General features: G+C 43.2%; 1 protein-coding gene across 1 annotated transcript in view; it reads right to left on the bottom strand.

Annotated features, from left to right (window-relative positions):
* The window catches only part of TMEFF2 (transmembrane protein with EGF like and two follistatin like domains 2), a 134,312-nt gene that overhangs the window by 110,284 nt on the left and 6,734 nt on the right, over positions 1 to 17,294 (bottom strand). The window contains exons 3-4 of the mRNA XM_075153631.1: positions 16,141 to 16,270; positions 13,280 to 13,306 (exon numbers count right to left, since the gene is read on the bottom strand). Of these exons, the coding sequence (XP_075009732.1) occupies positions 13,280 to 13,306; positions 16,141 to 16,270 (157 nt within the window). The remainder of the gene's footprint in view (positions 1 to 13,279; positions 13,307 to 16,140; positions 16,271 to 17,294) is intronic.

Raw genomic sequence — 17,294 nt, 5'->3', positions numbered from 1 at the left:
AGAAGCTTCTTGCCATTTGTTTATCAACTTTGAACCTTCTTGTGCTCTATGTTTATAATTGTTTTTAAATAACTACAATACTCTAAAAAATTACTTCAGATATTCCTTCCAATACAAATTACTGATAGATTTTCTCAGCATTACTTCCAAATTAAGGGTACTTTTTTGTCCGCCCTGGCACTGGCTTGAGTCTGTAACAAAACATAGATTATTCTCAATCTAGCTGACCTCTGTAAAACAGGCTTAGCTTAACACAACTGCCTGACTGCCCAGTGAAATCAAGAGGATCTCTTTTAACCAACAAATGTTGCAGCACAGGAGTTGAGATGGAAAGGAGGTACTTAAACCTCAGGTAGAGGGAGATGGACACAAAGAAAACATAGAAAAATCCTGTTGAAGGCTGCCCAGCACTAGCTCATGCCCATTGAAACTGCAGTTTTCAAGTAGTAAGAACGAATGTCTTAAAAACAAAACCTTTAGCTTCATATGTACTGTTCTCAATTCAAAAATGGCTCATGGTCTTGTTTTCAAATAAAAAAAGAATCCAAGAAAATCCTCCTGAACAATGTAAGGAAAATTTCAGCCCAAAAGCACCTGTCATCCAGCTAAAGATATCCAGAAAAGAGTACCTTATAGCAGAGGAGCTAGAGCATGCTGCAGCTTTCCAACCCAAATCCGTAAGTAACACTAATGGGTTCAGATACAGATTTACTCTACTGGTTAGAAGAGTTCCTCTCCGTGTAAAATGCTGTCTTTTTGAAAAAAAAACAACAAACAAACATTATTGCTGCTGCCTATAAGATACTGCTTAGGCCTTTGTCACCCTCCCCCTTAGGAGAATGCTGAAGTGTTGAGACTGTGGGCCTCAGATGTGATCCACCCCACAGGATACAGCCTGACAGAGTATACCATGTGAATGGTAAATGAAAAATCAAAGGAAAATACCCAAGCGCATTTTTCCAGGACCCACAGCACAGGCAAGATGCGAGCTCCCCCTGCTGACACAAGGGAACCCTGCCTGGCCCAGCCACCACTGCCACAGCAAGGGGACAGTCACCAGCGCCTGGGCAGGAGGGGAGAAACCCCAGGATGAAGCCAGAAAGAGCTCCGACAGCAGGATGGCACCTGAGATCTCACGGTTTGACCTCGTAAGTCACTGAGTGCCCTCAGCTCCTTTCAGGAAACATACGGGGCCAGAAAAGAGCTACGAGCAGTACCTGCGGGAGCTGGGTCAGGAGGAGTTGTGATGACAAAGGTGCCCAGGCATGGCGTCAGCTGGCCTTTTCACTGCTGGTATCTAGGTAGAAGCTCCCAGCCCAATTCCCGCACACGGATGGCTCAGCCAGGCCATCTTTGCCATGAGCTGTGCCGTCACCAAGTTGCCTGCTGAGCCTCTCCAGCGTTGCCTACAAAGATTTCACAGGGCAATCCTCCCACCAGCTTTTAAAGCTCCCTGTCTGCTGCTTCTGTGGCACCTGACTGAACGGCAGGACTGTGCCCCTGAAGTCCTGAGCCACCAAATGCAGTCCTGTCCCACTGAACTGAGCTTTCCAGCATGGATACTCAGGTGCATCACCACTGATCCTGGCACATCAGGTCATAGGAAGAGAGATGGGACACCAAGGACGGCAGCCACAGCCCCACTGAAGCTCCTCGCACAAATGGAGCAGGGGAGCCTTCGTGATGCGCTACAGGGTTGAGTGGGGCTAAGAGGGGACAACACTGCCATGCCAGCATGGGAAACGCATGCCACGCTGTAGGGAGCTGGAGGCAGGAGCCAGGTGACAGCCCCTTATACTCACCATGGGAAAGCTCACAGTTTGGCCAACACTCAAATTCTGCAAGTCTCGGGGATCGTTACGCAAGGGCAGGTGAGTGCTCCACACATTGCTAGCAAAAGCTTTGGGAGAGCCAAAGAAGAAAGAAAAGACTAACAAAAACTTTTAAAAATATTTGAGAAAACCTGTGCCAAAATCTCCTTAGACGTGTATCCATGACTAAGCATGAGAACCAAATTGCTGCTGCTGTAGAGAGGGTGCTGCTTGTTGGTCATGGTCTAAAAGCACTGATGCAGCAATAAGCATAGCTTAATTGCTGAAAAGCTTATGTATTAATAGGAGAATTTTTGGTCAGAAACATGTGAAAGCCTGTAGGCTTTGGAGCAGTAAAATAGAATTGGGGCCGTATGGTGGCAGAACAATGTCTGCTGAAGTGTTGTATTTTCTGCCTTTGATAGGGACTTTCCAGAGCTGTCAGCTGAGCTGCAGAATTAGAAACCTGACATTGCAGCAGTCAGTTTTTAGATTTCAAGCTGTTCAAATGACTTGTCTCCAGGGAGGAATATCTAGCGCGCAGGAATCGATAACGAAACAGGTAAAGATGCCAATGTACAGGGGCTGCCACCCCAACACCATGCCGCAGCCAGCCAGGCACATCTACTGAAAAGGAGTCGTGGGAGAGGATGAACAACAAACTTGCTCCCTCTTTGAATCAGTACAAGAGAGATGCTATAGACTATTCACTACATTTATGAGATTGCAGCTTGATTATATGTGATTCCACGTTACAGATTGATCTTCCATACGCCCTCAGTTCATACTATGCCAGTGCTCCGAGCCACTTGCTGAAGAGATTATAAAAGACCCTATTTTATCATATCTTCACCTCTGAATGCATTACAAGTGACATCGCTTAATTTTAGCCAATCTGAACAGCTAATTAGATGTAAACAGATTGAAAAATTGTACACACAGGACAACTCATTTTTCAAAAGGCCACTAATCTAAACAAACCTGAGTCCATCAATTTACTTCAACATTTGTCTAAATGAATTACAGCATAGCCTTGTCCTGCACTGGCCTTGTGATTCATACAACTGGCTCCCTCCTCTTTTGATGAAAATCTCAGGCACTGTACAAAAGAATAAGTTATTTGTTTATCAAGGCTCTATTACAACAAAGATGAAGACGCCTCTCTGTCTGAGTCTAGTGGACGACGTGTATGAGCCAAAGCAACTACAGCCTACTCTGGTACCTTCTCTCTCACCTCCCAAACCCATCACATACACTAATACATCAAAGCCAGGGAGGCTCTTTGTAATAACAGATAAAAATCAAATGATATTTAATCATGATCAGTACTGGTTCCAACTTCAGAGCTCTTTGGGTGCAATCCTCCCCTCTGCTCTTGTCCCCTTACACCAGGAGAAATGGGAAGGGAAAGGATCCTGGACGGATCCTCTGGAGAGAGCTGCTGATCCTCCTCAGGACTCCCTCCAAGCACCAGCTGGGGGTAGACCAGAAATTACACTGGGAATCAGAGCAGCGCTGCAGGACAGAGAGAAGCCCAAAGGGGCCTGTCATGACTTGGATAAGATCGGAAGCTGCTGAAGTTATCCAATGCCAGACAAGATAAAGAAGTCTTAGGATGAAATGCAGTGTAGTGTGGCCTATTTTTAAATAGAGAGCAATTAGCAGAGAATTATGCATGAGGTTTTCCACTTGCTACTAAAGCCCACACCTCTTCCATTACCTGCATATGTAAATGTACACAATGAGATGGGAGAGGGCAGAGAAAAAAACATTTGTGTAGATTTTGAAACGAACAAACATATCCACATAATCAATCCCTTTCTGGACTGCTTAACACAGAAATCTTGCTGAACAAAATAGGCTAAACTCAGCCTATTTCATGTGTAAACTGATTTATGGTACCTAGAATTAAGGGTCCACTGAGCATCTGCTGTGACCTCCCAAGCAACAGGGGCCCCGGACTTTCAAATTCATCCTTGTTTGAGTGGAGCAAACTAGACATCCAAGTGTCAAAGCCTCAAGTGATGCAGAATCCTACTGCATCCTAACTTTTAATCACTTATGTCTATGTGCTATTGCCTTCACTTACAAACACGCATCTAAACTTTACTCTGAGTTTGTCTAGCTTTAATTGCCAGCCTGGCATCTCATTAGACTTTTCTGTCAGCATAAAGAGCCCTGCTGCTCATTTGTGTTCCCCACACTGGTACTTACTGATCATGGTCTACGCACCCCTTTCCTTTCCCTTGACAAAGCTAAGGGCACCAAAGCTTTCACGGCAAAGCCTGCTTGCCAGCCACCACCCTTGGCTGTGCACAGCCTTCTCCCCTGCTTCTCCATACCTTTGGAGCTGCAGGCACCGCCTCCGCTAAAGGTGCAGGTAACTTGACTTCCTTACCCCTGCTCAAGAGTCTGCTTCTTAAATATACCAGGATAACAGTGGCCTTTGGTCCTCTGTTCACAGAGGACTCTCACCACGAGCCCACTAACTACCAAGGCTCCAGCTTTCTTTGTAGTATCACTGTTTCCAGGAGGGCTTCTCCACATCACTCCTCTGCTTTCCCGTCTTTGTTCTGTGGTTGTGGCTTTACATTTGGCCACATCAGAAGGCTTGCTCTTGTACCAGTGTACCTAGTAAATCAGATTGGGTTGCATCAATGAACTGTTTGTTTCTTACTTCTTACTATAACTACTTGTTATATCTGCTGAGAACTTGATCAATGAGGAAAGTATGTGCCCCCAAGGTCACTGGTAAAACCAGCAAATAAATAAATAGCATGAGGCTGACCCCTGTGCTGTCCATCTAATAATGATAAATCCACTTATAATTACATTGTGAAAGGCAGTTTTTACTCCACTAATTGTGTACCATGTTAATTTTGAATGATTCTTGTTCCTTGATCATAGTGTCATGTGGTGGCATGCCAAATACTTCACTGACATCCACGTACGCTACATCAATATTGCCGTCTTTATCAAGCAAACTTGTAGCTTCATAAACAACGTTTCAATTAGTTGACAAACTCTATTACATCAGCCCATATTGCTCAGCATTAGTTCTCATTTATTTCTTTATTAAGCAGGTCCGGGTCTGCATGTCCTGCTTTACCTCAATCAATGTCAGATTGACAGGACTATAAATATCTGGATTTTTTTTCCCCTACCCTTTTTAATACCCACACACCTACATTCTCTCAGTCTTTTAGAACTTTCCCATGTTCTCAGGCTTATCAAAAACCAACATTAAAGTCCCTTAACTAGCTCTCTTTAAACTCCTGCCTGCAAGATACTTGGAGCTGCTGAGGTAAAAAGGGTCCTGCTTCAGTATCTGCTTTTTTAATGGGTTTAAATGGGCACCATCATTATCTAACTCCCATGCGGCTAGAACAAGTGAGATCAAGAAGTCCAAGACATTAAAAAAATCATGTGAAATATCATGGAAGAGTTCTGACCTTTCTTCACCGAATCATGACATTTTCAAAATGTAATTCGGAGTTCTCCCTATTGTTGAACATTTTGGGCTTCCATTCAAGTATTCTGCTGAACAACAAGGACTAAAAACATTTTATGTGTTTGTTTTAACTGAAAAACTAAGCATCTTCTATAACTCTATTCAAAAACCTGGGCTGAAAGAGTTAAGAACTGGTAGCGCTGTACCATAAAATTTTAACTTGTCTGGATTTGATTATGAATTGTTCTGCATTCTTGGGCTGGCACCACACTCATTAAACTTGTCCTGTATGTGCATTTACATGAAGTAGGTGGCAACCTCCAGTTTGCTAAGTGTCCGGGAATCAGTCATGCCCTTCCTGAAGATGAACTCCCACTGCCTTCAAAGACAGCAGGCAAAATTTCTGGTTTTATTTCCCAATCTCTGAAAGGAAAGAAAGCCTCTTAGACAAAAGGGAATTTAAACATCCAATGCAGAATATATTAAATTTGCCAGATGCAGCTAAAGTCTGAAATGTAAGAGTTAAAGAAAAGCGAATACATGAACCTTGAGAGAGACTTGGCAGTTTTCATCCCATTTGTTCTTTTTAAGATCACATGAGAGCATCTAACAAAATCCTGTGTCACGCCAAAAACAGTTCAAAGCAAGCGCATAATGAATCAGCTTCTTCAATCACTAAACCACAGAATATATAACCAAGAGATACACAAGGATCTGAAGAAGTTCTGGTCGCTCCAAGCCTGCCTCAGGCCCCACTTGTGCACGACATCCACATTCAGAAGAAAACTTCAAAGTCAGTGGCAGGGACACAGCCGGGGCAGCTGACCCCAACTGACCAAAGGGATATTCCACACCATATGGAGTCATGCTCAGCAATAAAACTAGGGGAAGGTTGGTCGGGGGCCGTGGCTCGGGGACTGGCTGAGCATCGGTCGGTTGGTGGTGAGCGATTGTTTTCATTGGCATCACCTGTCTTTCCTGGGTTTTTTCCCCTCTCTCTTTGTTAGTTTCCTTTTCATTATAATTTATTATCATTATTTTATTTCAATTATTAAACTCTTCTTATCTCAATCCATGAGTTTTCTCATTTTTACTCTTCCTATTCTGTTCTCCCCATCCTGCTGAGGGGGCAGCGAGCGAGCAGCTGTGTGGTGCTTAGCTGCCAGCTGGGGTTAAGCCACGACAGTGGGCTAGATTCACCTCTCACTGTCATCACGGCTAATCTCCAGTGACTCCACAGTTGTCACAGAAAAAATTAATCCAGGTTTACAGAGATGTAGCAGACAAATCTAGTCCGCAACATCTCTCTCTCTCTTGCTGTGTTTACAATAACAGACCAATAAATAAGTATTTGTGATCGGATGCCCCCTTTTTAATCTGTTTGCTAGAGTATCATAGGATTTGTTTGCTGGTTTGATGACTTAGTTATTTGTGGATTTACAGATTGCACATGATTAGACAGCATATTTTGGATTTTTTTACTCCATTTCATGTGGACAGGCAATTTTGACTTTTAAAGCAAAACCAGAGCATCCTCAGCATTTTTTGATAAAGGTGAGCATCTTCCATTCACAGTCTCCTTGTGTAGCTCTGAACTACTTAAAAGAAGAGCTAGAAACAATAAAAGACAGGATAATTTAGGAAAGAGGCTATGAATGGACGTCATTCCTACTTCTCGCCTACAGAAGTCTGTGGATCTTTATGGCATCTTCTATCCATTTTCTCAGGTTTTGCATGAATGGCTGAAAATGGGCCACAAATCATTCACTGTGGGTCAATTCATGGTATTTCTCAGTGTCGATAGTCTGCTTGAGGGGAGCTGTGCATTCACACCAAGAACACAGCAAGGACTTTGACCCATTAATAACAAAGCAAGCGCAGGGATAAAACGCATCACTTTTCATTGGATTTTTGCATTTTCACTTCAGAAGCAGCAGAAGGAGCAAGCAAAACATAGGCAGAACCCAGGCAACTGAATCCGAAACCAGTACCTCCCAGATGGGTACTTTATATATAACCCTGGAGAGCTTCAAGTCCACAGGAGCTGTGGGGATTTGCTAGAACATCTCAGTCAGGCAGGGTCGATTAGCTCAGTACTTAGCTCAAATGAGAGCCTGAGAGGAATCCAAAAGCTGGTATTCCTGCCATTTCATACCTTCCTAGGATTTCCAAAACCGCTAATGCTTCCTACCCAGCACAAAATGCCCATGGTGGGGGCCTAAAAGTTCAGCACTTGCGAATGCCCGAGTGCTTCTTGTCTAGTCAACAAAAACATAGGAACTTCATCCTTTCCTGATTTTTAAAGGCCATGAGGAGACGTTTACTGCCTTTTCCTGACCTAACTCTTACATAGGTCAGATGTGCACCAGCCCTGAACTAGAAGTCATGTAATCACGTTAGGACAGTGAAGAGCCTGAACTAATAAACCCAGCCTTTCAAAGAGCTTATTGGTTTGGGCTCGGTGCCATGCTGAGGTTAACAAGGTAAAAACCTGTTTAACAAAGGAGATGTATATTTGACCATCCACAGTCAGGTCAATCATTTAAGATTTAAACATTCCCTCCAGAGGTATTTACCGAGTCAGTGCACGTCGCTTATAGTTGATTCTGTACCTTCTGATGCTGCTTTAAATTATACCTCCCAAATGAAATTAGAGTAGAAGCTTTCCTATTGCCTTATTGCAGTTGATGATAGCACGTGGGGTCAGCAGATATTCTAAATTCACATGAGAGAAGCCTGTATCACCCGTTACAACCAGGCAAAGAAAGGACAGGATCTGTAGCTCAAAACATGAATTCCCTTTCTTTCAGAGGTTAAACTAGAATACTCCCAGTATTTTCCCATATATTGAGAATATGCGCGTACGTGTGGTTTATCTGCATTGCATTTTACACTGCTTCATTCAAACCAATATACACTCCAGGTTTTACGGTGTATTTTGGCTCAAGCATTATTGCTAGGACAGTGTTTACAGCAATATTCATTGTGTTCTGCATAGCCCTGCCCATCAATCAACCTTGTAATAAAGCAGAAAGGGAAATCGGTGGAAAAGCAGCAGAGCTGCTGAATTCAAGTTAGTCATACAAAACCAGCACGGAGACAAGTAAAAATGCAATTGGGTCAAAGTAGCTGTTTGCCTGTTGATTAAAGAAAAAAAGATACACGTGCTGCATTACAGTTTGCCTTAAAAAATAATTTAGGCTTCAAAGTGTTAATTTTTTCCTCCCTATTTTCTCTGAGTTAGTGCGTCAAGATGACTGCTGCTCCATACAGATGTATAATATGTATGTGTTTACTCACATGTCTCTAAGCCAACAGGAAAGGCAGAGCAGAATTCCAAATCTATCATTAAATCTACATGTTGGCACCTACAAAGAGCTGCATGACTTCAATTTTTCTGGATAAGACTGAAGGGATAAACCAAAAGAACAAACAAACAAACAAGCCATTCTCATCCTTAAAATACACATGCAAAAAGAAAGAGAAACAGAGGGGGAAAAACAACATGGCTTGTAAGGTTGTTGATTTCCAGGTGTGTCTACCAGTGGCAAACTAGGAATAACTTTAAGAACAGTATAATCGCCGATTCTTTCTGGATTACATATGGGTCTGCTGACAAACAGCGTGGTTCAAAAGGCACAGCACTGGTTTGGCTCCGAAGCAACATGTGTTATTCCCAATTCAGCCGCTGAATTGTGATGCAAATTCAAGCCTTTGCCCAACTTGGATATCCAGACTCTGCTTCACAGATTTTATTCTCTCCCTCACCATGAGGAAGTGCCTCACAGTATCAGGGTGTACCACACTGGAGTCCTAATCTTATAATTAGCGCCTCTAGATGCTACTGTAAAATAAATGGTGACAATGATATTGATGAATTATGACTCATTTTTTCATTCTGCTTTAGTCTAGATCATAAAGAATTAACATAAAAAACAAACTAGGATAAGATCTGTGTACCCAGGGGCCCCATACAATTCCCACTGAAGTCAGCAGGACTTGAAGGGAAATTGAATGAGGCTCTGAAACTAATTCAATCTCGGTGCTTAAGCACTGCCCTGCTGGGGATCACGGAAACACCTAGTGTGATAGTCACCCACAGTAAATCCATTGGACTAGAAATGCAAGCCAATCCACAGAGCTAAGAATACAGATAATGCAGGGAGGGGAAAGAAGTGTTCAATGTAAAAAAGAAACCAAGGAGAGATGTTCTTAGCACATTAAGAGCTATAATGAAATACTGCATCTTGAGTCGTCGCTCTTTGAAGGAAGCTAGGAAACGAGCAAGAATTCATTATGAAGCTGCTCAAGACCAAAACATGAATCATTGGGTTCTAAAAAAACCCAGTTGTCTAGAGAATGGCGTAGATGAAAATGAATGGAATCTCTTTAAATTACTCTCTGTATAAACTCTTTCACATTCATTCTTTCTGCCATTGATTAGCATCTTTCTGGGATATGGGTTTTTAAATAATTCCACACCATACTCCCAGATCCTGCAATCAAAACACAGAAACGGCTCTTGATTCTGCATTTTTAGTTTTCATTTACAGGGAAAAATGTCTTCCGCAGTAAGAAACTTGAACACCTACTGTTCTTACCCATTTACTGGATATCCCCAAAAGTGCCTGCTGAAGTAATCAAATGAGATTAAGATTCCCCCATCACTTTATAAATAAGAGGACTTTTGTACGCTAGTGCTGCATAAAGAAGGATTAAATCACCTCCGGAAAGCCCTCAAGATCATTGAAGTGCTAAGAAGCTGGGACCTTTCTGATCCCAGCATCTCTGACAGCAAAGCAGAAAATCCCAAATCCTAAATAATAAATTAAGACGACTTCTCTGCAAACCCAGGTAGGAATGCACAGAAGAAAAACGTGGCAGGCAAAACACTGCCTCTGGCTATACTGTTCCTGCTCTATCCAATTTCCTGAGAAAATGAGGCTTGCCTGACCACACGGTGAGTTTGTGTACATCTGTCCATTGCACCAACCCCTTTCCAGCAATTTCTGAAGCATCAACCAGTTGACAGTGTTAGGTTTACAGTTGGACTTGATGATCTTAAAGGTCTTTTCCAACCTAAATGATTCTATAATTTCACTTGACAAGAGCTCCACTGAGGGAGAAACAGTACTGAGAGCTGAACTGCTACCAGTCATGGGGGAAACCACCTCAGAGCAAGAAACTTGCTATGTTCCAAGAACCAGAAAAACATGATGTCCTCTACTAGTTTGCAATTTGAATTAATTCCCTATGAGATGCGTACCTTATCAGACCAAAGAAATCAAACCATGAGATACAACTCTGTTGAAAAGCTGCTTCCCTCATCTCACAGCTTGTGGAGCGATACACAAAACAACTACGGGAACCCATGGGAATAACATGGAGGGGCTCCGGTAAGAAGCAACATCCTTTTCTACCTTCAAGTTCTGAAAGGCAGAGATGCCTGCTAAGGACAGTCCTCAGCAATTCAGACTGAAGTATCAGCCCTTATAGGTGCCTTCAAGTAGGAGTCCATCCACTCTTTGTCTTTTTAACCAGAGACTCCCAATCCGTGCCCAGGAGGCGTTGCTCAGCCTGCCCGTCCCACAGCAGTCCCCCAGGGCTCCCAGCCTGGGTCTCCCTGGCTGCAAAGAACCTCCCAAAGACAGAGCGCAACAGTCGCACAAACCTGAACCTTGCCAGAAAGTCTGCCAGCTCTGAAAAACACAACATATATACACACAATATAGAGCAAACAGTCATGCCGAAGCGTTGTGCTAGCCTGTGTCCTGCGGGCACTCCGTCAGCAACACAAAATGAGGCAAATCAGCAAAAGAATGGCTGTTCCTAAGGGCTCCCGGCATCCGAGATATCTCAGGTACCTCGCTGCAGACATACCCAGCACCTCTGACACCTACAGCATCCAGCACAGCACCATTCTGCTGATTTAGGCAGAGGTACGGCCAGCTGGGAGGGTCCCTCTGGCAAGCGGTTTGCTAACCAAAACTGCTTGAAGAAGCGTATGAAAGGAAAACTTTCATAAAAACAGAAAACACACAAGATTGCCTAAGACCTCAAGCTTCTCATAGAAAAACATCCCACTCATGATTGTTGAAGTGGATTTTACAAGACTTACTGCAATGACATCCAAAATTTATTACAGCTTTTACAACAAGACCGTGTCTAGTAAAGCATGATGTAGTGACAACATTTACTTGGCTGGATTTATCTTCTTAGGGCACATAAATATACTTTTGTACTTTAAGAACAGCCATAGCTGCCTACTAAATCTTGAATAATACAAGGCAGCTTTGTAGACCTTTAAACACATGCACCAACCTGGTTCCTTCACAAATCTGCTTCCTTACTATCTGCCCAGTCAGTCCCCAAGGCCCTGTTCTGCTCGCCTTTTGTAAACCTCAGCTTTTAAAATGAAACTGTTTGGAAATCATGCTTTTAAATTCCTATCCTTTTCCAGCATGGAATTCATTACTTTTAGAAAGTGGCCAAGTTTGTTTCCCCACCTCCCTCAGTTATAAAACAAACTGGGAATCTTATCTGTTTTCCTTGGTACACACCAAGGAAATGATGAATTTTGCACAACTTTTTTAATTTGAAAACTGATTTATTAACCCTATGGGTGAAAACCCTATCATAAATACAAATGAAATTGTAGATTTTGGTTAAGCACTGAATAAGGAATTTCTTTGGTCTAGCAGTTTAAAAATACAATTTAAAAAGACATCAGAGTAAAATAGGAATAGCTGGACAAAACTTTTGAAAACAAATAGCAATATTTTAGGTTGGGAGCCAGATTTGAAGCATCTTAGTGTGTCCTGATTTCCAGAAAACAGCCTGAGCCCAATAGCAGAAAATTAGGTCCCTTGCAAGTGCCTCATGCTCATGTTGTTGACCACTTCATAAGTAAAAATAATACTGTACCTACAGATTGTGCTCTCTAATATACTGGTTACCAAAACTACACGAGGACTCGGTGTTATTTTGCCAAATAATGGGACTGAATTTGAAAAACCTGAATCCAGCCAGGAGCAGCCATAAAACTGGGTAAGAGCCCAGACCTGCTGTCTGTGTCTCATGCAGAAAGCGTATGTGGCTCAGCTCCTGGTGGCTGCCCCAGCCGGAGGAGCCCAGCAGCACCCCAGCCTGATACTGACCTTGCCCTTCCCCTGCCATGGGGCTCCTAGAGCTTACTCAGGGGGCTTGGCCAGAAATGAGGGTAACTCTTAAGGACAACCTTCCATAGCCACTCAAACTAGCCCTGTCCCTCCCAGCCCCCAGAGCAGCCTGACCCACCCGCCCCACCATACAAGCAGCTCCCAAAAGTCACGTTCCCTGCCCTGAGGCAGGGCACCACCCAGACCCAACACCCATACTTCCAAGAAGGCTCGGTCACAAACCCTAGGACCAGTATTAAACAAGCAAATCCATAATGACTGCACCTAAGAAATAAAAAAAAAACAACCCCCAACTTAAATGCAAGTTTGCCTAAATTTTACAGTATCCCCTGTATGCAGCAAAGGGTTTGGACTATTTCCACGTTCATTTTTGCTGCTGCTGTTCTTATAAAAACATAGTTCTTTCCCTGTGACATTTCTTCATATCTGTGAAAGAATGCTCTCCGTTACCACAAAATATTTGGCTTGAATCCTCCAGTGAGGAAGAGCCAAGGGTTTGGCTCATGTTTTAAAAACAAAAGAAATATTAATCTAAACATAAAACAAATGAGCACAACTGTAACAGTAGATGGAGATAGAGCTCCTACCACAACCTATGAATAATTCCAAGTCCTATTAGAAGTAACACAGCTTTCTGAATTTCCCTAGAAAACAGCATGTCATTATTAGGTTCCAACTTGACTAAAATGCAAAATGTCACTTTTTTCAGAGAAAAAGCTAAACGGAAGACAATACGTGGTGTAAGAACTAAATTGCAAAGCATATCCACTTACAATCTGAAATTGTGAAAGACAATGTGTGTACACATAAGCACACAGATATTAAAAGATAGCTCTTACCTCCATCCCCAGATCCTGAGCCGGCATCTGAGAAAAGAACAGAAAGAAATTTATATTCATGTGCTACAGTATGTCCTGTAAGCATGCGAAGCAAGACTGTTCAGTTAAGTGTATTACAGTGTACCTTACGTTTGATGTCATCCCTGGCTAAATTATAGAGATCTAATCTGAACGTAGTTCACTCAAGCCATCTTTCTCATGTCTCAACTCTTTTTCTTTAAAGTCTCTGTATCAGACCAAAATAATGTAAGCCCTGGAGTGCTGTAACGTCCTAATAAGCCTCTGCCTCGTTTTGTTGTAGTGGGACTGATAAAGCTTTGTTCCCAACAGTCGTGCAAAGTTACTTCACTTGGCCACTGCTAAACCCTCACCATCAAAGAGAATTTTTTTAAACCCATTTGTTTGAGGCCAGACCAATTGGAAATTCATGTCATTATCTTTACAAAACAGTGACATCTCAGCAGATCATAACTAGTCAGAATAAACCATTGAAATTATTATTATTCAAAGTTTTCAGATAAATGATTAAAATGCCATTTTTCCTCAAGGTTGTTGCTGAGTTACAAAATTGAGTGCTTTATCTTTATTTTTCCTCTGCTCGATGTTTTTTGTTGGCTGGAATGATGAGAGTCACAAGTTTAGAAAGTGCAACATCACGAAATTGCCAAGCCCGGAGCTTCATTACGAAACTTTTTAAGCAAGGCAAAGCACAGAAATAATCCATAAGAGGAGGGTTTTTTTCAGGAAAGGGAGGGAGGTTGTCATCCCATCCTCACCCTTAGTGGACGGGTTATCCATTTATCAGCATCAGGATTAATAGAAAGAGTTGGGAAAGGCTGCTTTGGGATCCAATTACCCTATGAACTGTTAGATCTAATTTACTGACAGCAAGGTCTGGTGGATCTGAACTGGCTTGTACATGCCATCATTGCTCACAGTTAAAAAAAAAGAAAACCTGTATTTAAATAAGCCTGTCACAAGAATGGATTAAAATGGTAGATTTACACAGCAAGATGCATAGGACAGATGCAAAAGGGGGCTGGAAAAGAGAACAGAAATTAATGGTGTTTTCCTAGTGACCATCTCCTGCATTCTCCTGATCTGATCTTCTGTCCTGATGCTCCTTCCCAAATGAGCTACTGAGGAGAGAGGAAAGAAAGGTGTCTTCATTACAATGCCCTCATGGCTCTGGGCAGCACCGCTTTCCAGGTGTGCCAGGTCTCCCCAGCATAGAGAAAGAAATGAACGCCTGCTATCACCTGCCTCCTGCCATTAACTACCATATTCTCTGGCTCTTTGGAGGAAAAAGACCTCGTGTCTCTCCTCCCGTCCTTACCCGTCGATGCCCAGACCCCTGCCGGTCACGGCCAGGAGGGCTGCTCGCTGCCGGACCTCCCAGCAGCCCAGGTCTCTGCTGGGGGTCCTGCGCACCCTCTCTCTGCCCCATCCCACGGGGAAAACCCGAGGTACACGGCTGCTCCCTTCTCTGCTGAGCCTCTTCCTCGGGAGAAGGAAAAATAGGCCAAATGATCAAGACTTCAGGAAAGCCCTTTTTTTTTCTTCCTTCTCTGTTTCTGAAATCCACAATGTGTTTCAGAGAGAATGCTTCCAACACGGCCATTGCCAGTAGGCAGGCAATTTTAAGAAAAGATGTAGCAATGCACTAAAATTATCCCTTTAATCAAAAAGTTTGAACCAAAAAAGACCAGTTGCTGTGCTGAGAGAATTTACTAAGTTGAAAAAATCCTACGCCACAATAGGCTTTGTCAGCCTGAGCTCCGTTTAATACCAATTTATAGACAAAAAAATTGCAGCATGTGTTTTTTTCCTCTTGAAAATTGTCAGGTAACAGCTTCAGAGAAGAACAACATTTCCAGGGAAGGAAGTTTATTTTCTTTCAGGTGTACAACACACAAAATTACAGCACTGCAAAAAGTTTGTCTAACGCACTTTTTATTGACTCCTCCATCCTCAGCCAGGAAAAAATTCTGCTTTAAGTTTAAAGAACTCTCTCAAGAACAAAGACTTACTCCTCCTGCTCTTTTCAAGTTAACTTCACTGCCCACCTCTAACAGATACCGAGCACAAAAGAAAAACATCAAGAACTCCTGCACATAAGCAACTCAGTTTTCCTGACTGATTTTGCTCATTCACCTTTCTAGCTGTTTCATAAAAGCAGAGATACAAATAGCTCACGAGGCTCAGAGTTAAGCAAAGATGTCTCAAATGCCAGTCATTTTTCACATATGCTCTTTAATGAATTCTTCCAACAAGTCCAGAAAAAAAACCTGTGGCACAGACTTGTTCGTTAAGTGTGTTTTGGGCCAAATCTTCAGCTGGTACAAACTGGCAGGGCTCATTACAACCAGCGGTCTGTTGAATCATACCAGCTGGGAATCTGGCCCTACATGCATAAGGAAAAAACCTAAGAAACTGGACTGCAGGCAATAATGCTCCAGTTCTATCTCTCCAGATTATGGAGAGGTTTGTGGTAATCCAGATGCCCATTTATCAGACATCTGCTCATTTAATCTGCTTTCAGTTACTTGTCGTAACAGCTCAGAAGTGTACGCAGCGCATAGGATGATTAAGAGCACAAGATAGGTATTAAAAAAAGAAATCAACTTCTGTGCTGCACTCTTCAAAACAGTGTCAAGGGTATACTGTATCATAGACTATGAGCCTATATTAAGTTAGTTACTTAAAAGGGAAGGATGGCATAACTTCTCATGCCTAAGACTGCAAAGAATTAACCCGTAAGGAATTCAAAGCAGGGATTCAAACAGCTTTTGCCATCCACAGGTTATTTTATTGAGGGGCACGGCAAGGTCCGCAAGCAGCCTGGAGTGCGTTATACGTACCAGTCGCACACGATCCTTCGGACACCAGGAGTATTTCGCTCTGCTGCTTGCAAGCAGCCTGTTTCAAGTAGCATTCGTTCTGGTAGGTGTCGCCGTTGGAGCCGCACACGGGCACGTAGTCATTGTTACACTGATGGGAACAGACAGAGAGCAGCAGCGTTAGTCACACAAGCGGGGTGGCACAGCATCCATTTGGGTGCCCTCCCCCCCCCCCCCGCCCCCTTCCAGTATTAAAACCCTGGGAAAACAACAGAGAGGGAAACACTGACCCTCCTCTTCACCTTTACAGCTACTGGGGGAGAGGGAGGGAGGGATTTTTGAAAAGACAAAAGGCAGAGGACCATAAACCAGGCTTGAACAGGTTAGGGAAAAGATAACCTGAATGGGCAAAGTGTTCAGCAAGTGCCCCCAGAGAGGCCTCTCCCTGCGAGAACGAGGTGGGGGCATTCCCGGGGAAGGAATATGGGCAAGGCAAGCAGCTCTTCGCACCGGCAATAGCGGCTCATGTGTTTCCACTGGATGGCTACAGACAAACTGTAACGAACGGGCTTGCTTTTCCGCTCCTCCTGCACATACACACCCTCACTGCTACAGAGACAGTCGTTCGCATACACTGAAGTGTCCACCTGTGTGTGTAAAACTCTCTATTTAAGTACTTAGCTATAATTAGAACTGACTGGACAGAGGGAAATTATTTCTGAGAGACCGATGATCAAAACCCTCTTTCTGCAGAGACATCCCTGTTCCCAGCGAGCTGCGGCCAGGATGCTCTGTGAAGGTCCAAGCTCTCCGCAGCCAGCTCAGCCCGCGCACCGCCCAGGAGCGCAGAACTTACTCACACCACGTAGCCCTCCTTCGCTCAAACTCCTGCTCAGCTCTGCAAACTACCTGCTTTGTTCTACCGAACTGAAACTACCACTGAAAGACTGCTTTGCCCTCTCTTGTTCATTTTGATGAAAATAATTCCATTTTATATTGAAAACCGGGCAACCTACCGGGTGCAGTTATCACAAGATAATCACACTCTGAGGCTTAGAAATACTTGGATGTACCTTGTACACAGTAATTATACCAGGGATATGATTATCTCGTGATTACTGTACTCCTGGTATGCCTCATTGTTTAATTATAACAAATGGAATGATCACAATTAT

The sequence above is a fragment of the Calonectris borealis genome, chromosome 6 (assembly GCF_964195595.1).
Source record: "Calonectris borealis chromosome 6, bCalBor7.hap1.2, whole genome shotgun sequence".
Classification (NCBI taxonomy): Eukaryota; Metazoa; Chordata; class Aves; order Procellariiformes; family Procellariidae; genus Calonectris; species Calonectris borealis.
The sequence above is the reverse complement of the archived record's forward strand: the minus strand, read 5'-3'. Positions and strand labels throughout refer to the sequence as shown.